The sequence below is a fragment of the Electrophorus electricus genome, chromosome 7 (assembly GCF_041902795.1).
Source record: "Electrophorus electricus isolate QZ-2024a chromosome 7, ASM4190279v1, whole genome shotgun sequence".
Lineage (NCBI taxonomy): Eukaryota > Metazoa > Chordata > Actinopteri > Gymnotiformes > Gymnotidae > Electrophorus > Electrophorus electricus.
The window spans coordinates 6,092,659-6,117,713 of NC_137503.1; the positions used below are offsets into that span (position 1 = coordinate 6,092,659).

General features: G+C 43.3%; 1 protein-coding gene across 5 annotated transcripts in view; it reads left to right on the top strand.

Moving 5' to 3' along the window:
• Nucleotides 1-5,452: 5,452 nt before the first annotated feature.
• The window catches only part of lrp8 (low density lipoprotein receptor-related protein 8, apolipoprotein e receptor), a 115,573-nt gene continuing 95,970 nt past the window's right edge, over nt 5,453-25,055 (top strand). For all 5 annotated transcript variants that reach the window (XM_035524325.2, XM_035524327.2, XM_035524326.2 and 2 more), the window contains exons 1-2: nt 5,453-5,586; nt 6,163-6,282. In XM_035524325.2, coding sequence (XP_035380218.2) covers nt 5,460-5,586; nt 6,163-6,282 — 247 coding nt within the window. In that variant the 5' untranslated portion in view covers nt 5,453-5,459. The remainder of the gene's footprint in view (nt 5,587-6,162; nt 6,283-25,055) is intronic.

Consider the following 25,055-nt stretch of genomic DNA (forward strand, 5'->3'; position numbering starts at 1 on the left):
TGCTGGCAACCATTTCCATTTTGTTTCTGTGTCTTCATTCCAGACCTACACCCTTTTGGTCTCTGTAGATCATTCAATTGTACCTTAACTTATATCTCTCACTTTGTTTGGTGTTGCGGAGTCAGAATCTCTCTCTCTCTCTCTCTCTCTCTCTCTCTCTCTCTCTCACTCTGGTTATGCATGTCTCTGTCACCCTCTCCTTCTGAAGTGCCACAGTAAATTGTTTCTTGCCTCAGCACTGTAAAATGAATCATTATACTTCAGTAAGCTGGAAGAGAGCAGACAGAGCTCACCAGTCTTATTACTCTCCACCACAATGCCTTCTTAGACGTTGAATACCCTTATTTCAATTCAAGAATATTGCTTTATTAAGTCATGCTAAAAATTGAAAATAGAAACTGATTATGAAATAAACCTGAGTTGGACAGCTACAGAGGCATCTACCAAAGCATTTCACCAACATGCCCTACAAAAGGGGAATGTGTGCCTAGAAGAGAAGGACAGCCTTTTTTCTCTAATATGTCTTAGTCGAACAGATTGCGCACAATCACTGATCCAACTGCTCCTGAGTCCCACTGTAATTACATTTAACCACCTTCTTCTGGTTCTTGCATGTCACAGGTCCTGTGCTGCAGTGTATTTACAATTCTTCACACTAAAGGAAAAACGTGAAATAGCTCACTAAAACCAATGTTGTAACATTTTTTAATCAAGAATGAGCCAAAGTGATGGTGCATTTTGTGTGACTTTCTTGTTTTATTGATTTCATGAAAATTCACTATGGAATCAGGTTGGATGTTTAATTAAATAGTAGCTAATCCTTTCTCAATCTCATTGTTCCTTTTCAGTTGTTTCTGATCTGTTTTCAAATAACATCAGATACAAATGATTTAGTAACAAAAACTGGTTCAAGTGAAGGTTATGTTGAAATCTCTTCTGTACATGTTTTATAACTTTAGTGTCTGGCCTAAAGGATATTGCTTTTAAATGTTTCATTTTAAATGTTTAATATATGAAATTCACTGAATCTTAAATATGAAATTTATCTCAGTACTGTTATTCAGTATAGTATTACCGAGACTTGTTCTCTAAACAGTTAAACTTTCACAAAAAACAGCCAGATGCATGATGTGGAATTATATCAATATGCTGAGAAAATCTTCCTCTCATGATTTGCATTTAGACGAGATGATTATTATTATATTATTGCAATGATAGAGAATGTACCACAAGAACTGAGAAAATAGTCAACATGTTAAAAGGTTTGTGTGTGTGTGTGTGTGCGTGTGTGTGTGTGTGTGTGTGTATGGGTGTATGGGTGTTTGTGTCTGGCCTAAAAAATATGTGACATTGTTGCTATTTCAGAAGTGAACTTATCTAAATAATGCCATATACTGGATAATACCAAATGTTTGCATACATCCCCAGATAAACCTGCAAAGGCTGTGTAAACTGATTGTGCAGTAGTGTTACGGGTTTTTGTCATTACGTGTGTAGACACATCTACACAAAACCACTACTTTCACCACTTTTTCATCTCTTTACACCACCTGATTTACATGCAAACAGGTTAATCTCCAAATCTTAGTGGCTGATGGAGGTGCTTGACTGTTCCAGAGTTGTACCAAAAGCAGGAAGTTGCAACACCCCGAAACAATCTCCATTCTTTTTCTCTGTGTCCAAATAAATTTGGGGAAAAGACTCAAATGTTTTCTCACTATTGCTGTTGAACTAAATGTGTTATCTGGTAAGTGAAGTCTTTTAAACTTTGCTACCTGGGGAGAACAAAACAAAGAACAAAAAAATCTTACCCAGACAATGTGTTTTGGAATTGAATTTGAACTGCTGAGATCTTAAGAAAAGATTGATTTAGATGCTTTACAGATAAGGAACAATGATGAAGCACAATGATTGTTCAATTTCAGGTTGCTTATATTTATTAGATTACCTGCCTTAAAACAAACAAGGCCAGGCTACAGAGTGTAAAGTGCTCACCTAATTTGATATACATTATGTAGCACATACAGATTTGTAAAAAAAAAAAAAAGTTACTGCTTAATGCCTTGAAATGTGAAAATATATAATATATATAAAAAATATATAAATATATAATAGTTGCAGAAAGTACTTAAGACGTTTAACAAACTGAATTGACAGGAGAGAAGAAAGGTGTGTTTTGTCTTACATTCACTAACATGTTTTACCAAAAATCCTGTGTTTGATGCAGGAAGCTTTAGAGATTATCTTTTTTTTTAAAGCAACCCATGCAAGATAGGCTTCGTACTCATTCAGCACAAAGCATTTCACACACCATGGTGTTAATCTGACTGTTATACCATGTAATCCTAAATTACAGCAAGTCTATTTACATATTTCAGGAAAGTCTGGTTAGTTCACAGCTCATACTTTTGTAACAAAAGAGGTATTCTTAAATAAAATAAAAAATCAAATCATATTCTCAATGCACACCCTAGAATTTGGTTACAGTATAGTTTTTACAGATTATGTGACCTAGTATAAGAACACATATTCTCTTATATATATATATATATATATATATATATATATATATATATATATATATATATATATATATATATATGCTATTCTACCTATTCATCTTGGCAGTGAAAACTGTCTCAATGTCACTTAGCTGTTCAAAGGTCACTGAGCATCTGAATTACTGGGCCTGAGATATTACAAGCATTGTCTTGCTTGAATGACATTGTAGTAACACAGACACTAAGAGAACTAGAGGAGAAGTGAGCAAGAGGAGCTTTTGCAGTCAAATTGGCCGAGGCATATATATTTATAAGCTTTGCCTTCACATATTCTGCAAGAAGTCTTGTGTAAAATGTCTCATTACCCTGTAATCATAACACTGCTCAAACACCGTTGACTGGAATATAACCTTGCCTCCACAATGAAATAGGCTAAAGTCCAGAATGAATAACTGCTGTATTACAAAGTGCTAAATGCATGCTTTCTGTTCAAGGTGGATTGAGTTCCTTAACCTAGCTAGGAAAGTAGAAAGTATATGTAGTTTGCTACGTATCTTTTGGAACATCCAGCTGTGTCAGGGGTTTTAAGTGCAAATGACAACAATATCATTAACTTTCATTCCTAACACATTGGATAAAACCGTGTTCAAATCTTGGTCCTGACCACAATGTATGGTGGGCAATGGGCCAAGTATTGACTAAATGTTTCTTTGCTTTTTGGGTCAGTGGCTTGGCAACTAGCAGCTTCAGCTAGTTCTGACTGGAAAATGAAAGAAACTGCTGAGCACTCTCTCCCACATATCCTTTTGCGCAGTGTGCCAGAAAGGCGTTGATCTTATTGTAGGAGCCTGAAGACAGAAAAGAATTAGAAGAATATTTGGATAGAGACGTGAGTCTCCCATGTAGTTACCCCTTTCAGTGGAAAGGTAGCCCAAACACGTAGTGTGCTTTGGTCTTCAGGAGGCTTGTATTAGAAGGCCTAGATAATCCAACTTTACATGATCTGCTTCAGATACAGCTGAATGTAAAATGTTGCGATGCTTCTCAGCATATAAATGAGAATGATTTAGAAATGCACCAGTGAAGACTAACTGGTGCACGGGGGGAAAAGTGAATGAGGGAAGGAAGCCATTGTGCTGCAGGTACACAGACTGACAATTTAAAAGTGAAAGCTCAGGTGTTTCAGAATGGTTGCGTTAGGCTGGCTGCATGTAACATGGCACAGCAAACGTATGTTGTCATTTGGCAAATCCTTTCCAGGATTCCAGCTCATATGTCACAGAATAAAGAATTGCTCTTTGGCTATAGTTCATTAAACCCCTCAAGCTGATGAAATCATAGGATAATACACTTGTAACACCACGCCCCAGCACACACACACACACACACACACATACACACACATATATACACTATATATATATATATAACACTAAATGTTCCACAGTCAAGTGTCAATGGTATTATGACAAAGTGGAAGTGATTGGGAACTAAAGTGGTAGGCCATGTGAAATGACAGAGTGGGGTCAGCGGATGCTGAGGCGTGTAGTTTGCAGAGGTCACCAACTTTCTGCAGAGTCAATTGCTGCAGACCTCCAAACTTCATGTGGCCTTCAGATTAGCTCAAGAACAGTGCGTAGAGAGCTTCATGGAATGGGTTTCCATGGCGGAGCAGCTGCATCCAAGCCTTACATCACCAAGCGCAATGCAAAGTGTTGGATGCAGTGGTGTAAAGAATGCTGCCACTGGACTCTAGAGCAGTGGAGACGTGCTCTCTGGAGTGAGGAATCATGCTTCTCCATCTGGCAATCCGATGGACGAGTCTGGGTTTGGCGGTTGCCAGGAGAACGGTACTTGTCTGACTGCTTTGTGCCAAGTGTAAAATTTGGTGGAGGGGGGAATTATGGTGTTGGGTTGTTTTTCAGGAGTTGGGCACAGCCCCTTACTTCCAGTGAAAGGAACTGTTAATGCTTTAGCATAGCAATAGATTTTTGGACAATTTCATGCGCCCAACTTTGTGGGAACAGTTTGGGGATGATCCCTTCCTGTTCCAACATGACTGTGCACCAGTGCACAAAGCAAGGTCCATAAAGACATGGATGAGCAACTTTGGCCTTCTCATCCACAGCCTCACAAACTCTGACCTCACAAATGCGCTTCTGAAAGAATGGTAACAAAATTCCCATAAACACACTCCTAAACCTTGTGGAAAGCCTTCCCAGAAGAGTTGAAGCTGTTATAACTGCGAAGGGTGGGCTGACATCATATTAAACCCTACGGATAAAGATTGGGATGTCACTCAAATTCATATGCGTGCGAAGTGTGTGTGTGTGTGTGTGTGTGTGTGTGTGTGTGTGTTTACATATATATTCACAGTTTTTGCCATAATAGAATTCTTCCCTATTTAGAGATTTAATATTGCATTTTAAATGGCGAGATTCAAATGTCAGTTTACCCTTAAAATATATTTTGCAGCCCATGTGACTAAATAACGTGGATCACTGTTTTATGAATTGTTCTGTTGAACAGGCTATATTAAAAGTGTCAGTAGTATCACAAACAGCCCTGGAAATTATTACTTCGTGGTCCATCCTCTTCATTGGCTTATTGCAAACAGCATATCCTCCATCAGATTATTTCCTACTGTAACGGACCGATATCACTTTGCCCGCTGCCCACGGCCGCTACGACACTGCAAGCGTGATCCCGCCCATGGACAATGTCGTCACCAGTTCAGATCCGCAGCTATTGAAGCTGGGGCAACTATGAGATAGCACACTGGCTTCGTGCGCTCAGGAGAAAGACTGTCACAACGCTTTTTTATATATATTTATATACACGCATATATATATATATATATATATATACATACATATATATATATATATATATATATATATATATATATATATATATATATATATATATATATATATATATATATATATATATGTATGTATGTGTATAAAAATATATATATATATATTTCGAATGAACAGAGAGTCCACATCTAGAAGGATGTGTTCGGGAATAAGACAACTGCTGCTCTTACATTTGTTCCTCATGGAGATTCTTTATACTAAAGGTAGGTGGTTATTGTCGGAACTTGAGAGAATAATTGCCGTACGATCAGGGAAATAGAGAGAAGAGCAGGCACCGGCGCCGATGACTCCTTGTTCCTAACTCCATATAAGTAATTATGTTAAGAAAATGAATAGATTATTTGTCATGTGGTCATTCAGATGAGCTAAAACACTGATTTCGGCGTTAAGAATAAACCCTGCGCAGACTGATAGCTCGCTGTGTTGCACAGAGACCGAGGACCGTGTGCGCTCTGTTCACATGTGCTTCTGCATGTAATGCTTTTTGTAGGCTACATAATAACATACGAAAAGAGAAAAACAAATGCTGTGAAGTGATGGATAAATGTAAGACGCAGTGGTTTCGGTTTGTTTTTTTTACGCAGCCTATCGACCTGGGCATTAGCGCTCCATGTCTGTTTTGGAAACATAATGTCAGCATCAGTAGTCGGACCCGTCACGTATAGGACCGACACTAAACGCTGTTCAGTGGTCAGTCACAAGGTTTGCTCTTGCCTTTGTAAAGTATCCTCCACATATCCCTAAATGACGCCGATCCTTCAAAAATGCTTTTGTTGCAGGGACCAAAACGGATTGCGAAACCGGCCAGTTTAAGTGCAAAAACGGCAGGTGCATTCCCACTCCGTGGCGATGCGACGACGACGACGACTGCTCCGATAACAGCGACGAGGACAACTGTCGTAAGTCGTCGGCTTTTGATAACAGGGGCCGTATCTGAAGTTTCAGGACCATGTCGGCCAGTATACCGTTGTTGCGATGGCGCTTTGCTGGCTTCAAAAGTGCCACCAAAAAGTTTGATTGCGTGCATTAGCGGGGGTCTGTGGATTATTGTAGGTCAGGGGTTTTTTGTAGAGTGGCCCATGCAGTGTGATTTTGTGTGGGGAGGTTATTGAAGCTTAACTTACCGTTAGACCTTTTTTTTTTTTTTTTTTTTTTTTTTTTTTAATCAAAAGTTTAAAGAGTTTAAAGCAATGAATATTGCACTAGTCAATGTGAAGTAAGGATTAAAATGATTTTGGTGTTTTTCCAGCCATGATTAAAAAACAACCTATCACTTTAGTTCAGACTTAGTCACAATTAACTTGCCCAAGCGGGCAAATTAACATCACTTGAACATGTCTTGGAGGGTATGGGCTAACATGCTGGCTATTAGTACAAGACTGGCATGATGGGCTGCCAGTAAGTTGGCCCCAGGCCTATGCTTCATTGCATACCAGCTGCTAACACTCCTGTTCTTTCCAGCCACCCTGAGCTCTAAAGCAGCAATAACATTTCTCAAAAAAAAAGACAAAATAAAACAGTAAAGGACGGGACATGAGGTGGCATTGCCAGCTCGCTTGCCCTCTGAGTTCAGTTTTGCTGCCTGCGTCTGGCACACTGCTGGCATCAGTTATGCTAGTTAATATGGATCCATGATGGGTGCCTTCATTCACACCATATCTCCAGCACCCAGGGCTTCTGCAGGTCTGTATCCAGTTTGGGGGCACTCTGTTGGATTGTCAGCACCATGAAAGTCCCCTTGTCTATTGGGCTTTCCCCCCTGTGTATTCAGAAAGACAGGGAATTAAAAATAATTCCTCAAGGATGAAGGTTTTGTGCTTTGCTTTAAGACATGGACTACTCAGAGATGTGGAGGGATTCTTCTTTGGTTGCCCATGGAGACGGCTGTAGCAACACTTCAGAATACGGGCACACATGCGTACACATATGCGCACACGCACACACCCCCACGCACACATACACACACAGTCTCTCCCTGTCTCTTTTCCTGTTTTTTTCCTCTAATTCTTTCCTTTGTCACACTCTCTTAAGTGCATGTGTTTGAAGACTGAAGTTATTGTCTTATTTTTATAGTGTGACTTTATGACAAATAGGCTGCTGATCAGCTTCTGGATAATAACATAGCATATTGATTGGAATTTATTTATGTATTCATTTTTACATAAAACGGTGTTTATGGGTGCTTATTAGATTGTTCACACTGTACTTTAGTTTGTTGAATTTAATGATGGGAAATCTGTGGGCATGAGGGCCTGTTATATATTGGGGGTCATCAGGTGGGTGGCACTGAAATGATTATTATTAGCATGTATATTTCCTTGGTTGTGTGCCTGACAGCCAGGGTGTGAGATAGTGAGTGAGAGGGAGTGGTGGAGCTGGAGCGGCTCACCCTCACAGATGAGGCTTCACAACAAATTTCATGCCTCTCTGTTTGTCTGAGTCCTATGAGAGACTGCAACAGAAGTGTTAAATCTCACTACTCCTCATTTCTCCTCTCTCTCGCTGTCTCTCTCTCTCTCTCTCGTTCTCTTTCTCTCAAACAGCAGTGAAATAGAATATATCCTACAAGGTCAAAGGCCAGAGACTTAATCAATTTCCTTTTCTACTATCGAATGTTTCAGTCCATTGAAAGTCAGACTCAGAGAGAGCAACAGAAGCAAAGGAGCTGTATGTCATTTGATAGTGAACTAAGAAAACATGCAAGCTCACAGTTAGCACTAGTCGTCTCTCTTTCTGTCACGCATTGTCCTGTAGCTTTGACATTGTTTGCTCAGAGCCTGTCTATTAAATACACAGTTTCCTAATATAAGCTTTTCTAATTTAACTTTCCTAAATTAAGACTGCACAGACAAATGTGCACACACACACACACACACACACACACACACACACGCACACACACACACACACACACACACACACACACACACACACACACACACATAAAACTTGTGGAAAAATCTGACACTAATATTGTGCTGAAATGCTGTACCAGCAATGTGGTCTCTGTCTGCTTTTCACTGTCCTTCTTGTGTTGTTCCTCACGCTGATAATAAATACAGTGCTGCCCATTAGGCCACTGAAAGGCAACGTGCACAGCCAGCATCCTGAGGAGATGATAGCACTGTAATGTTATCTCCTGTCATCTGATCGCATGGTCACAAGCGCACACCCTGCCTCCTCTCGTCCTGAGCTGCACACGGATTCCACTCATTTAGAGGGATGAAAGGCTTTAAACACAGGACTACAGGTTTTACGTGTTACAACAAGCAAGAACTGCAAATTTTGATGTTTTATCTAGTCAGGTCACTCTGTGCAAGCAGTGTGAACCCTACACCATATTGAACGAGGGGAAATTTGAAATCTTCCAGAGCCAGGATCTGGTGACCTCGAGTAGTTACACTCACAGGATCCAGTAACTCATCGTTTAATCTGTGAGTTAGTCATTTGAGCTACAGTAATTTACTGAAGTGACCTGGCAGAGTGAGTAGAGCAGGTGACTTTTTTGTGTGGAGGGGGATTGTTTTCTATAAATGCATGAATGTTGTTGGAAAGAGCTATAGCGCTGTAGTAATTATAGCTAAGGTCAGTTACTGCCTTGAGGCTTCTGTAGTGCAAGAACATGTTTAGAAGACCCCCAGTTGTTCTTCAAGGAAAATCTGGGTGTATTTTTACTGGCATGGACATGAACCAATCCCCTCACTGCCTGTGCTTATCATCATCATCATCTAATTAGTGCCTATCCCTCTGCAGCAGTGTCTGTGAGTTTGGCATAAGGGGGGTTCTTTAAGGCAACCACTCACCACCCACCTTCAGCATCAGAATCTCAGCTGTGACCTGTGGCATGTTCACAGATACACAACATTCACAGTATACATTCAGGGCTGTGTGCCGGTCTTTCCTCAAGCAGTGGCTGGAGCCAAATTATGCTTTCCTTGAATATGGGGACACATTTATCACCAGGAGGTGTTGTGCATGCTCTCCTGAAATGCAAACACAGACACGTGCACGCACACACACACACGCACACACACACACACACACACACACACACACACACACACACACACACCCACACACACACACACGCATATGTGCGTGCACAATATAAGCCCTGAGATAAATCTATTGGAGCATGTGACCAAGTCTCTGACCAGCTATTGATTTGCATCTGGCTGTTATGGTGATTTATGAAACTTGGGATTTATATATTCTTTGCAAATATGAGCAAAGGATGTGGAGCATGGGGCAGTGTGTGAAGGTTGTATGATGTTGCAGGTTTAACAGCTCATTCTTGTAGTAATGAGGCTCCTCCTGGTCTAGAAGCCCGGGGCTTTGTGGTGTGGCCGAGGGCACTGCAAGGGGAGGAGCAGGGAGGAGCAGAGAGGAGGAGAGAGGCGCACAGTCAGTGCCTAGAGCACACACCCAGTCATGTGTGCGAGCCCCCATTTGGCTTTTCTCTCTCCTCCTGGCTCTTACTCCTATATTCCCTCAACAACTGTGCTGTTTCCTTTCCCTGATCAAGGTAGAAAGGCTAGAATCATTTGGGGAGAACATGATGGGGAGGGGATGGTATCAAGGTTTTGTGTGTGTGCACACACACACCTCTGTACCTGTCCCCAGACACAATTTTTTCCCTACCTCCCTGATAACACAGCCCTAGTTAAATTAATCCCGGTGCTGTGTGATTTGCCTCAGTGCCTGGTGAGGTCTCAGCACCTAATCCCTCCCCAGATTAGAAAAAATATATATCTTAATGTGACTCTTTTATTTATTTATTTACCCATAATTTTCCCAAGTGTGTCCTTCACTTGCTTGAATTTACCACAAAGGGAGTTCATGGAGCTGTGTATTGCTGTTTAATTCATAACTAACGCTTCCCTATCAGAAAGACTGGTGCATTTCAGCAGGTATGCAAAGCTTGCTTAGGTTTCAGTTCAGAAGTCAGCGAATGACACAACACTGTCTAACATCCGCCTCATTAGCCGTTGCCGTCCTCTCAGTGGGACATGGTCAGCTGTGCTTCGGGGAGGCACTGTCCCAGCTACGTAGCTCAGTGCACCAGACTGGCTCTCAAGTTTTTCCTTTGCCAAAGGACATAGGGGTTGAAGTCTGTGGACTGGTCAGTGAAAGTGTGCTAAGCTCAGTTCCTTCTTGAGTAATGAAAAAGCAGGCTTCCTGCCATGTCATCATCAAAGACTCTTATCATATAATCAAACAGTACATGCACATATGCACTCATAGGCACACAGACATGAGGGAAATAATGATGGTTACTTTTTATCCGGTAGACGGCTGAGCTGGGAGCGCTTGTCTGAAACGGTTGGCTAGCACAGTTCTCTACGGCTACCACGTGTGCTCATCCTAGCTGATTGAACATGCACACGTGTTTTACACCACTCGCGTGTCACTTTCTTTGATGCGTCATATCTTTCATCTTGGTTATTGAGGACGCATGAACACAGATAGACACCCAGCTGATCTGGAGGGAAGGTGGGGGGCTGTGGGTGGGGGGGGGGGCATGAGAGAGAGAAGGAGAGTGAAATCGAGAGGGGGAGTCTCCACTCTGACATGCAGGTTCTTGGGTGCATGGACACAGACACAAGATTGGCACTGAAAAAAGTCCAGGGTCACTTGTGGTCCAGCAAAGTGGACGTGGCGCCGTGTGCTAACTGAGTGGGCTCCTGAGAGCCACACCAAGAAGCACTAGTGTTCATGCTTCTGTTGATTAACTCAAGACAATGAAAGGCCTAAACAGTGAGTGCTTTTCCAGACACAGAGCATCTGCTTCTGAGAGATGGGGTCAGGCTCTCACAGAGCTGTTTATCTGAAGCCTGTGACCCCCTTTTAGAACCCCCTCCTCTCACACACCTTCACTTGCTTTTACTCGCAGCTCTTCCAAGTCTCTTGTTGAAATGTTCTGGTGTTTTCTCTCTCTCTCTCTCTCTCTCTCTCTCTCTGTCTCTCTCTCTATCTGTGTCTTTCTCTCTCTGTCATCTGGGGGCCCCCTGCTTCCTCTCCCTCCTTTTTTTCCATGTTTGTGTAAAAGCGCAGCTCCTGTTTGCATGCAGCCTGACACTTCCTCAATAGCCACGTCTCCACGCATGATTAGTGCGAGGCCCCAGGTTCCCAGCGCAGCGTGCGTGGCCAACACGGGACCCACGGCTCGTGTGTGCGTGTCTGCATTTCACCGTGCGTTACTGTCTGCTCCCGCACGCCTCTCCACCTTTGCGTCTGATTGTGTTCGTTTGTGGCAGTAATTGGTTTGGGTTTCATGTTGTCTCTAGTACATCCACAAAGTGCTGCTTTGTTTGTTCTCTGACGTGGTTGCTGATTATTCAGTGCGGATAGGCAGAATCCAGAATTTAATCAATACATGTTGATGCACTTAAATGATCCTCCCAGGTCCTTTCAGATGGTGATGATCAGGTGGCGAGTGGTTGGCTGGCTAGGAGCTGACCCAATGCAAATGTGGTTTTAAATCAGGGGCCCTCTCACTCCATTCACGTTCCCTTTCCTACATCCATTGACTAATCTGTCAAACACCGGCCTTATTTATGATGGGTGTTCATCGCTTTTTGATCTGAGATCCAAGCCTATGAGAGACTAAGGCAAGAACTAGGCTATTTTATTTATGGGTTCTTGTATATTTGTGTATCTGTGTGTGTGTATGTGTGTATTTGTGTGTATGTGTGTGTGTATGTGTGTATTTGTGTGTATGTGTGTGTGTATGTGTGTATTTGTGTGTATGTGTGTGTGGGATGAGGGGGGTCTCAGGCACATTTGCATTGGATAAGCAGGCTGCTTCATCCATCTCTGATGTCTTTGTTGCCGTCACAGGATCCTGCACACAATCCGTAACCACCATTTAGCATCCTTTGATTGCTTTTGCTGTGTGTGTGTGTGTGTGTGTGTGTGTGTGTGTGTGTGTGTGTGCGCGTGCGTGTGTGTGTGTCCTAGAACTGTGAGGCGGCTGTTGGGACCTCAGCCAAAGCAATGAAGAATATCTTACAGCCTTGCATGATTCAGTTGTACTGTATCAACCCCTCTCCCTTCATCTCTCACCCTCTGCCCTTCTTCGTTCTTCCTTCTCTCTCTCCCTCATGTCTCTTTTCCTCACGTCTGTCTCCCTCATGCTCTTGTGAATGGCCCACCGGGACACCTGCTGCTGATTGAGGCTCGGGCTCAGCACAGGAGTTGTAGTCCATGTATTGCCAGTGGTTCCAGCCCCACAGGGAGGGAGTACAGAGCATGGCTTACTAGTCTGCTCTCACAACCATGTCCAATGAACCAGTCCCCAGATGCTGCCAATACACACACACTGTTTGGACTGTGCAGCCAGTCACATTTACAATAAGGGCTAGAGACTAATGCTATCTGTGGCAGTCTTATAAACATTCTAGAATGCACAGAACAGTAAAACTGATTACAGTGGTCATAAAGCCTCACAAAGTAAAAGGATATTATGCTACTTGGCTTAAAAGCACATAAAATGAGCCATATAATGGTCAACTCCAGATGCTGTTTTTGAGATGGGTAATCTGTGAGTATTGTGCTGTACAGTGTGCTTCAGTTTACTAACTTGGTCACAGGCCATGGAGTAGCTGCTGAGCTGGGTGAAGGTCTTGCTGGAGTCAGCCAGCATCTGGTTGCTGCTGAGCTGGGTGGAGGGTTCTGCTTGAGTCAGTCAGCGTCTAGTTGCTTCTGAGCTGGGTGAAGGTCCTGCTGTGGTCGGCCAGCATTTGGGTCCTACTCATTCACTTGTTAATGGCACCATGATGTAAATCTCATCATTACAAGACAGGAGCGGTTGCTGTGTGTTTGAAAGACAGAGAGAAAGCGAGAGAGAGAAAGACAGACAGGCAGAATTCATAAAACCTACAGCCATATTTAATGTGACGTTAACAGCAAATAGTGTTTTATAAAAGCAAATAACACATTTCCTTATTCATAAATGTGATTTGTCAGGAGATTTTACCTTTTACGTGATATGAGGTTCTATCACATATTGTACTCATTTACATATGACATTAGCAATTCATAATAGGGCACCCTTCTGCAAAAAATACCACATGAACATGTCTAATGGTAAATGCCATGGTAAGAAGCTGACTTTTCTCTAAATGATTGGTCACTAATGCAAGCCCTCAACAAAATTCTGCACAGGTACCCATTTAACTAATTGAAAAATGTATTTAACATGCATGTTTTTGGACTATTTGGCAAACGTTGCAGCTGCAGTAGTAGGAGTACATGAACAGGAAGGTGACATGCCTGAAAGGAATCTCAGGATTCCATAAACCTTCAAATCAAATTTTGATGTTACAGAAAAGGAGACTATAAACAGATATAGACTGAGGAGAGATACAATTTTGCTGCTCTCTCATGATTTAGAAGTACTACAGTAATAAACTAAGTGCAACCCTGTATTTCCCATCTTGGTGAAAGTTACAAATGCGTTACATTTTTATGCAACTGGCCATTTTTTTCACTGTGCCACTGGTCTCACAATTGGAATTTGTCAGTCATCTGTCATTGGGCATGGGTTTTTAATATGTATAACCTCATTTACGCACTGATTTTGATTGGCTTTCAATTTACCTCAGCAGTAAGTTGACACCGGTGTACCAATTATCGCCATGGTGGCTTTGTGAATAGGAATAACATACTGTGTCACGCATTTTGTATGGTGTAGTGTGGTTACCATTAAGGCTATGAATCTGGCACAGTGTGGCCCAAAACATCTGCAGATCAAAAAGAGAGCTCATGCTTAGTCCAGCTCTTTAGCTGCTGGCGTATGGCGTGAAGGGGGTCGTGCGGAGTAAGGGGGTTGTGTGGCAGGACGATTTAGGCCACCGGTCACTCATCGCTCCCTCCCTTCCTCACCCCCTCTGACATTCTCATGTCCACATTATGGTGTGTGGTGTCTGAACGTTGTTTCCTCTGTTGAAACAGCTGCAAATCAGCAGCGAGGAGTAGAAACAAGCACACAAAGGTTTCCTAGGAGCTGCCAGGCCCTGAAACCAAGCAAGCATGTGTGGGAATGGGAATGTGTGTGGATCCACTTCAATCTCTCAGCTTTTGACTTTTTTCTTCTTTTTTTCTCCTTGTTTTTTTTAGACACCCACTTTACCCGAGTGACTTTGCCAGTCAGACTTTTTGTTGATCAGCTCACAAAAGTCCCATACTCCTAGATCTCAAACCTCTGTTTAGTTCTTACAATATAGTCTAGCTTGAAACAGGTGATTAATGGATCATGTTGGCACTAACAAAATCATACATCTTTCCATGCGTCTTAAAGTTGTAAATCATTGTAGAAGCTACTGCAGTAAATTGTCTTCATATCTAAGTATGCAAATTACATTCACGGTCCAACCCAGCACCATAACAATGACACATCCTTCATTTCAGCAGGCAGTTTAGATAGTGGGACATGTCCATAGGCGTGTGTTTTTAATAGTTGTTTCTGGCTTTCTTTCCTAGTCCCACTGATTTCCAGGTATTGCCTGGATCCACTAATTTTTAGTATGGAAAATAGCTCAGCATGCGCTTTCTCTAAATGCTAACGGACATTTTTATTTTCTTATAAACTATGTCAAAATAAATTTGTCATACTTTTTAATTACAGTCTGAGACAATTTGAGATGCGTTTTGTACAGAACAAGCTGTTACTGAAATGAAGGTGGTCATTAAGTAACCCACGAATGGGGCGTCTGAATAGCTGTACCTGAAAGTCGAGGTGCAGTGCGTTTGCTCTCACAACTCTAACAAGGCCTTCCGCTTATGGTTATGCTGGTGCGTCTCCTTTAACCAGTGTGTTCCTTTGCATTCACATGTGAGGTCCGAACCCCTGCAGCACCCAGCATAACTACGAAGGGGCCCACGTCAGTCAGACCCATCTCCTTCCACAGCACGTAGCCTCGGCTGAAACTCTGTGGGTTAAATGTGGAACTCCTGACTAATTGGCATTTTTTCACCATTTACTTTTTTTTTGGTTCTTCCTTAGGCAAAGCAAATGTGGACAAAGCAAATGAGTGGGATATTCTGTGATAATTAAAATTCATCACAGTTACTCTGATTAATTATTTTCCCTCCTGCCTCCTCTGCTGTTCATAAATATTAAAGATTGCAAAATATCTTCCTGCCAGCTGCTGAGGACTTGTGTTCACTTACCCACTCAGTCTACTTCCCCTAGTTTTCTTTACCCCTGGACGATGTAACTGATGGAAGTGATTCAAACTTCCAGCTTTGGGAATGACTTGTCCCGCAGTGTGCTGTCCCGCACTGCTGTGCGGTGCCGTGCAACCCACCCTGTAGCCTTAGGAGAGCGGGAGAGGAGCATCGGGACGACATGTGGGGGCTGCATAAGAGCGAGCTGACAGAGGGAGACACCAGCCTTGGGGAATCCACAAACCTCAGAGCCTGCGAGCCCGCCATCTCTGTGCATGAGGGAGGAGGAGGCTGGGCCAACGTTTTGGAACATGATGTTAATTTAAGAAAACGATCTGATGCTCCACACTCCTGGGGTGAGCTCTTTTATCTGTCCACTAGATGGGATTAGAAACGACCTGATTGCTTTACTCCAACTTACTTCTTCTTTTATTTAGCCGGGAATTCAGTGTGTTACTTTTGGAGAGCGATTAAGTGTGTGACAGATAAAACCAGTCAGTCACAAATTGGAGCAAACGAGCTGATTGATGCATCTCTGTCAGTTACACTCCCTTCTGTGCACCGAACATTCGGCTGGTTAACGTTCAAACTAAGTATTCTGGACCTTTGCACCCCCAGATAGCAGTGTAAGTATCCTCTGTGCAAAGATTACCTTACATTAATGTTCCTTATTGGTATTTTTACAACTTCATCTTGTATTTCAATAATTGAAGACCATGCTGTGCCATTGGAAGTGATGCAGACACTGAGGTAGCATCTGGACATTGCGTGCGGTAGCTCCGTTTGCAGATAGAATGAGACTTTTGACCCTGGGGACTGGGCCACATTAAGAACCATGGTGGGCTAATTGAATTAAACTATAATATGGGTTTACAAACTGCTTATTTAATTGCGCACTGCCCAGTCCAGGGGATGCCAGCTACTCTGCGATCTGTGCAGTCAATGTTTTTATAATGAGATCAGTCTGCATCATTGTGTCCACACCTGAATGAACACAGAGAGCTGCGGGGGTGTGCCGTGGGCTGGAGCATGTGCTGGAAGAAAACCCCGTGCGGGAAGAACCCGGAGGCCTTTACCAAACCACGCGATCCCTGTGTGAGCTGTGTCTATGTGTTTGTGTGCAGCCAGTCTGAAGTGAGATCCATCCAACCTGTCTAGCTGATTTAGCAGCCACAGTATGCAGGTGCATTTGTTTCTTAAGCCCCTGGGTTTCAAACATGAGCACCCACACATACATATAGATTTTCAGTATTTGTGCATCTTTGCCATTATCCTCTGGGCTAGTGTTTGTGATTAACACATGATGTCACTCAATCAGTTCTAAAAATATGTTTAGCAAAAAATACAAAACCTCACTTACCCCTAATGCACATTTAGCTGGCAAAGCTAAAATATTTGATTAAATCAACATTGTTAAGATATATAATTTCATCTTGATATAAACAGCTTAGTATGGATAGTCTGTATTTAAAAATGTAAGGTTAAAGTGTAAACCATTCATTTAAGTGCTGAGGTCTGAAGCCTAAATGCATTGTGCTTTATCGTCGTGCACTGTACTTACCTTTGCTGTATATAGTGTAGCTGCAGCTTCAGTTCCTCAAGATTCTTGGTAAGTCAGGACTGAAGTCCAAATGGGTCAGACGTACGTAGTTATGGTCTTACACTCTTATACATCAGCCGTTTGATGAGATGTCATCAGATAAGGGCATTTGGTTGCATTCCTTTTCAGTTCTGCGCTTGTGGGTAAGTTTATCTTTTATCAAGGTAGATCAATTAATTTACAGGTTCATTAAAAAAATTCATATTGTGTATGGAGAAGTACCAAAGCACATGCAGAGCAGATGAAGGACCTCTGGCCAAAACATCCTGACAGGGTACAGTTTGTTGTTTTCTTTCATGTTTAAAAATACAATACAATACGTCCGGATTGCAGTTTCCACCTAAGTGCACATGCCTAGCACTTAACGACACCTGCTATTTATGGAGGCAACAAGTCCCTTATGTTTGTTTCATGTTTTTATCATACATGTTCTCAGGTGGGTTTTTCAGCACTGTAATGAGGGGTATGAGATTCAATTTCCTCATCCACACTAATACCATATATATCACATTCCCACAGAGCTCTATAGGACATCTTCTTTCACATTTCCTCACATTTTACTTTACACATCCCCTCCGATAGCAGTGTATATTTCTAGATGATTCTATCCATTATCATAGTTTCTTTAACCAAATGATACAGTTTTTTATATTGAACTATTTTGCCACACATGCCTGTAAGTCAGTGCTGCTACTGGGCCCTGTTCCCCCAGTGCTAAACTGGCAGCCGTCGTCAGGGGGAGGAGCCAAGAGCTTAGAGGTTGAAAGAAAGTGAAAAAGCCTGTAAAGAGAGACATAAAGAGCGCGAGAGAGTGATGACACCAGCATGCAAGGGAGAGTTCGCAAGAGATCCTCGATGAGAGAGCGCACCGGTTATTTACAATCTTCAGGTGACATGGACTTGCTCTCAGTAGGCTCCTTAAAACGTGGGCCATTATGAACATTAATCCAGACAGGCCTTTATTTCAGGGCAGAGCTGCAAACGGCCATTGATTTTGGGCCACGGTGTAGTGGTGTCTATGAGACCACACGCCGGTGGAGGGCCAGGGAGTCGATGACACCACCTGGCCGAATGCTCGTCTGCGGCATTATTTCTCCGACTTCCTGCTGAGTGTAACCTCAATGTCAGCACACACACACACACACACACACACACACACACTGGCCCAGCCACTAATGAGACCCACTGGGCTGAAGGTAATTATGAGCAGGGCGCGCGCACACACACACACACACACACACACACACACACACACACACACACACACACACACACACACACGCACACACAGTCCAGTAACAACTACTATGACTCTGTACTTTACCTGACTGGTGAGTGACACAGAGGCTGGTCTGATCTGCCAGAAGACTGTGGCTTAACTAAAAGCCATGCAGGGTAGACAGGCAGGTGCGTTGGGGGGAGGGAGGGAGGGAGAGAGAGAAAGAACAGTGGAGTAAAGACTCTTTCCTCCATTAAATCAGCTCAGTCATAGCTGATATCCTTTCTTCAGTGTGATATTCTACAAGGTTAGCATGCTCACACTGTGTTCAAGGTGAAACACAAGTGAATGACAGGTTTCTAGAAGTCAGGCGTTTGAGTACAATTCACAGAGCACAGATCATCTAGTCCTGTTCAACACATCTACTCCCTCTAGCTCGCTTGGTAGAGCCATTAGACCAAAGTGTCTGTAACACCTAGGTTGTGGGTTTGATTTCTAGGGAGCACATATACCATCATACTGATAAATATATGTAATGTTATGTATGTTGAGTGTGTGCGAAGTGTCTGTGTATGTGTGATACACCTGTACAAATAATTAGTTTAGAATTCATGTGCATGTGTGTATTACTGTACTACTATATGCGTTGATTAGCTTACACTGTCTGAACAGTAGTAGTCGGTGGTGCTGGATATGGGGTGAAGAATGCAGACAGATGCGTCGTATTGAGCTAGTGTTATAACAGTGTATTCAAAAGAAAGAATAATGAGAAAATAAATTACATTTATTTTAAATGCACATTTTTCCAGTGAACTTGTTGTGTGTGCATGCACACGTACACGCACACACACACACACACACACACACACACACACACACACACACAAACACACACACACACACACACACTCTCGTTCAATGTCTTTCTTGATCTTGCTCTATTTCATTCTGTTTTCCTTCTTTTTTAGGTGGCTTTTGTAAAGCAGGGTGAGAGCGAGAGATCTGGCTAACAGATCGAGAACAGAGTGTTCCGATGGGTGACTGAGAGGAATGCAGATTCTCGTGTGTGTGCTGTCTGTGTGTGCGTGTTCAAAGCCGCTCTCAGGTGGAGCTCCTTTTACACAAGCTCATACACATACCTGTGGCCCCACACGGCTCCACAGAGCTGGGTCTGCTCAACACCTCCAGGTCCTCCAACTCCTCCGCCCCAAAGCCCGATGCCCCGTTGTCATTCGGCATCATCTCAGGGTCCTCCCCATCTCCGCCTTCACCCGTCTCCTAGTGCTCCCTTCGTCACACCCTTCCAGGCCACCTGCTGCTCCTCCACTCACGAGCCCTCTCCGTTCTGGCAGGCAGGCGTGCCGGGGCTCCGGCACTGCGGCCAAATGCTGCAGCTCCTCTTCAAACATGGAGAAAGAGGGAGAAAGAGAGGGATTAAAAGAAGAAGAAAGGTGGTGGGGGTGGGTGGGGGGTGGAACAATCTGCTGCCTCTTTGTTGGTGGCAGACTTGGGATGCATGGCCCCTAGTGACCCAGATACACAACTCTTTCCTCATCTCTTTCGCCAGCAGCCAGGCCCGCTGGTGTAAGGTACCAGGGGTGAGGGTCATGCATGGAGCTTTTCAGCAGGACATGGAACGACGCCATACAAACATTCCAGGGTTTATTGCTTTGCAAGCCACAGTAAAAGGAAGGGGAATTATTTCAGTTTCTGTGTCTGTGTGTGGCACCTGTTTACAGTCAGCAGCCTTCAACCTGGAAGAGCTTACACATTGCTCTGATCCGTACCTTCTGTAGCTCCATCTGTTTGATGCTTGACTGTGTGTGTGTGTTTGTGTGTGTGTGAGTGTGTTTTTTGCACTGTCTCCAAGGCTCCGTGTCAGATGGCTTGAAGCTCAGTGTATTGCTGCCTTGGCCATGCGTTTGGCAGGTTCTCACATTCTTTGTCCTCCTCTTTGCACTTCTCATCCCTTGTTCCCCTCCTCCTTTCCTCGCTAACCCATCTGTCGCTCAGAGGGAGAGATAGAAAGCGCTCCAGCGATGCACACAATTGGTTTAATCTGTTCTTTAATGCATGTGTGGTGTATGTATGTATGTGTGTGTGGTGTGTGTGTGTGTGTGTGTGTGTGTGTGTGTGTGTGTGTGTGTGTGTGTGTGTGTGTGTGTGTTTGTGTGTGTGTGTGTGAGAGAGAGAGACATGCTGAGTGAGCGGGGGAAGTCTGAGCTACACATCTATGCCAAACCTGATCTTGTGCAGCAGAGTTTAGTGCTGTGAACAGCTGAGTCCCCCCAAGCAGAGAAATGTAGTGTAGCATTCTCTTCATCATAATGCTATTCCCTGCTCTGCCTCCCCGCGGTAAGCCACACCTCCACCATGCACGTAACTCTAAAAGTGCCGTTGCTCATGCTGTGTGTTGGTTGATGCCTGATGCCAATGTGAAATCAGTTTTAATTGGGCAAATTTGTGTCAGGCTGCATCAGCTTGTGCTGTTCTATAAGACGTGTGTTTGGTTTTGAGCAGAGAGCATGTGAAAAACTGTAATCAACAAAGCTTCTGATCAAAGAGGAGAAGGTTTGATGTTGTGCGTGTCAGCTGGACAACCTCTGATTGAATATTATAGACACTACTGCATTGCTAATGGTATTGCCTTGAGTACTAGATACACTTACAACCATACAGTTAAGGTGCTTTCAGCCACACCGTACAGTCCTACAGACATGTATTCAAACACTGTTCTTGAGATCCACACACGTACCAACACAGACTGGCAAGCAAACAAACACTCTCTCTACGTGCACTGGGCTGCAAACAGATGAAAAAGGCTTGTGTCCAAAATGTAATGCTCTGTAATCCCAGTTTTGTGGTGATTAGAGGGAACTAGTCCCTTTTGCGTTCTGTGTCTTGCCTCTCCTGGAGGAGCCGGAGCATTAGCATGTTCGGTTGGCGGCTCCATCTGTGGGAGTGTGCTCAGGGTGGGCAATGTGATGATACTGGGGTTTAATTACTGATCACTGAGAAGAATGTAAATGGGCCGGATTCAATCCAATATGGCAGGAGTAACATAATCCTTCATGTCACACAGTCCGGTAGGGGGTTGCGTCTGAGTCAGTGCCTAGATTTTTGCTGCCGCAGCTTCAAGTGCAAGTTTCTACCCTCATATTCTGCTCTCCAGGCTAGGGAGCTGTCCATGCTTGGTGTGTGTGCTTGTGTCTGTGTGCCTGTGTGTGTGTGAGTATGCGTAAAGATGTATGCATGGGTACAGCATCTCGCTTCACACGAAACTGGCTTGTTTCAATTTCACCACTCTTAACTGTTCTTTCTTCTGTGCCAGCTCTGAAAATCTTTGGTGTCGTTGCTGGATCAACAGCGATAGGGCTCTAAGCTCCGCCAGGTGTGGCGCTGCATATCGATGGCAGTGTTTAAATTCTCCAGCATCCAAGTGCATATTCTCATGCGCATGCACGCGCCTGCTCTTCCTGGCCCTGGGCACTGGCAGGCACCAGCGGTGCCAGGCAATCGGTGGCTCACCACAGCGCACACCAGCGCTCAAGGGAGCTGGAAGGGCCTTGACCACCCGCCTCCCTGCACCACAGTTCGATCTCTCGCTTCCTGTTCGACCCATTTTGGCCGCCGCTGTCTCCACCTGGCAGGAGAGTCCTGTGGGGCCGTGCCTCGCTGCATGTCATCAGGGTGTCATTCAGCTAAATGAATTCCATATAAATATGCAGCAACTGAATTCTCTCTCTTTACATGGGATGAACTCTTTCTTTTCACATGCTGAAATTTTGTCATACACACTTCCCAGATGTCTGGACTAATTCAACTAATAAGCTGAATCTGGTTTGGGTTACTGTGAGTGTTTTTACTGATCTATGCATTATTATCCAGCTGTACTAGGCATGTAACATTCATCATTTGCTTCAAGTAATAAATACCCTAAGAGTCGGTTCAGCGCATTTATTTCCTGAGCAAAACATTTACATTTACATTTATGGCATTTAGCAGATGCTCTTATCCAGAGCAACTTAGAAACGTGCTTTGTCATTTACTTATAGAATACATCCTAGCTGGTAGAGTAGGTTAGCGTCCAATTTACCAATGATCTGGAATACTGTAGAAATGCAGGGATCAATGCTCATGCCTAGAAGTACAAAATACATAAGGTGTATCTTAAACATTGTGCAATAAACAGAGTTGGTTAGACAACATCAGTGTCATAAACAATACCTTATAATAAGTACTAGTTTAGTTAGTCAATATAGGAGCAGGGTCAGTGGTCATATAAATATTCCATGAATATATGGGTCTTCAGTCTGGGTTTGAAGACTGCAAGAGACTGCTGTCCAGGCAGCAAGCAGAAGTTTATTCCACCATCTAGAAGTCATGACAGAGAATAGTCTTGATGCTTGTCTTCCATGAGACCTGAAGTATGGTATTTCAAGCCAAGCTGTACTTGAGATTCAAAGTACTCGAGGTATGGATCGGGCTTTGATCATTAACCTCATGTATGGAGCGGCTGGTCCATTTTTGGCTTTGTAGGCAAGTATCAAGTTTTTAAATCTGATTTGTGCAGCTACGGATGTCAATGAAGGGAGCACAGCAGTGGAGTAACGTGTAAACTTCGGAAGATTGAAGACCAGTCATGCTGCTGCACGACTGTATCACTGTGAAAAGTGCATGTCCAGGGTCGGGTCTATCGCCATGGAGTATCTATAGAGTATATATAAAAATGTGTTTGTAACAAACAGCAGCTGTGAAGCACTAGTATGATTAGCCCCGCTCTGCTCTCCTACACATGGGTGTATTTTTGTCTGTGTGCAGTGAACAGCAAAGAAAGGTGAAGCTCCATGCCCAGTTCCAGCAGGCAACCAACTCCTGCTCTCAGATTTTAGGTGCAGTGGTAGCTCAGTGATTAAAGTACTTGACTTGTAATCAGAAGGTTGCTAGTTCAAGCTCCCACTGCCAAGTTGTCACTGTTGGGCCCCTGAGCAAGGCCCATAATCTTCAAGTTGTACTCAGTTGTAATTGTAAGTTGCTTTGAAGCTAAATGCTGTTAATGAAATTAATCTTCCAGAAAATACTAAGACTATTAGCCAGCATACTGTGCTTAGAGCAGAGCCTTTCAGCACAGGGAAGTTTTCAACACAGTTTAGCCCCCTTTGAAATCCATAGGATTAGTTCTGGCACTGTAAGGATTCATTATATCACTTTAATGAACAATATGCATCTCATTTATTTTGCATGGTGTTAAAAATGGACAGGATTGCCTGAGAGAGATGAACAGCAAGGAAATTTGGCAGATGAACATGTGTTTGAGCAGTTTATTGGTAGAGCATGGAGTTAAATTCGTTGGCTCATATTAATACTGTGATTCATCAACACACTTTAATAACACTGATTGGGAATATAGCACTCAAAAATGTGATCTGTTATAAAATCCACGTAATGGAACTTTATGCAATATCATCATTGAAGAGGGCAGTGTTGTGATGTCATCATTGCAAAAGGCAATGCTGCCATAATGTTTAATAAACAATAATATAATTTCCAGCATGAGTGTTAACAATGGATTTTTCAGTTCAGTGGAAATACACAGGCTCACAGATTCACCAAATGTATGATATCCAGATGTGGTGATGATGCTGATGATGGCCACAATGTTGATATTTGTGGTTCATTCTGCACGTAAAAAAAAAAAAAAAAAAAAAAAAAGACGAGGGGGCGAAATCTGCTTGTTCATTACTGGTCTCCTCTGAATCCCCTATCTTATTAGCAGTGTAATCTGGAAATGAAATGTGCTGATGGAAGAGATTAGCTGAGCTCTAATAAGGACCCTGGTGGCTTGGTTGTGCAAGATTAGGTCTCTGCTCTCTGCAAACCCCTAGCACACCACTTTAACTAAGAGAAGCAGTCCGGCCAAAACCCATCTCCCTGTGCTCTGTCCGTGCCCCGAACCGCTCAGCTAAACAACTGGAAAGTATTGGGTGATATCACAACTCCTCTATCCATTGGCCATACAGGGTCGATCAGTCCTTCACTGTTGCACTGCTTTTGTGCAATTTTGCTTGTGTAGCCTGAGATTTACGAGCATGCTTTCACATTATAGATATCTGATAGCCTCTGGGGCCTTTGGAAAGAAAGCCTCGATTTCCTGTGCCTGGGTTCCCTCTAACACCACGCTGAGGTCATGTAACAATTGGGAGTTTGTGTGAGTGTGTGCGTGTGCGTGTGTGCGTCTGAGTGTGTGTGTGTGTGTGTTTGTGTGTGTGCACTGACAGTGTTTCCCTCCTATTTTGAATCCTCTGGAACCACAGACTGAAAAGGCATGTTCCACTTAAGGTGTCAATAACTGTACTGTAGCAATTTGTGTCCAGTCAGCCAATATCTGTAACCATTTTAAACCAGCCAACCTGCAGGTCAAAACTTCATTTCATGCTTCCCTTCTTCTGTCTGTGCTGCTTTATAGTACCTCTCCACCTACAGGACATGTGTACAATGTCCCAGCACCTTAGCATTCAATTCAAAGCCAGTTTACCTTTCAGTAGACTAGCACAGCTTCTCTAAGGGCTGATTACTCAGACAGATTCAGGGGCCTCCTCCCTGCATCCTAATACTCCTCTGTCACCATTAGGTCTTATTAGCTGGGGAACACAGGACACCCAATTATTCGAGCCCACGATAAA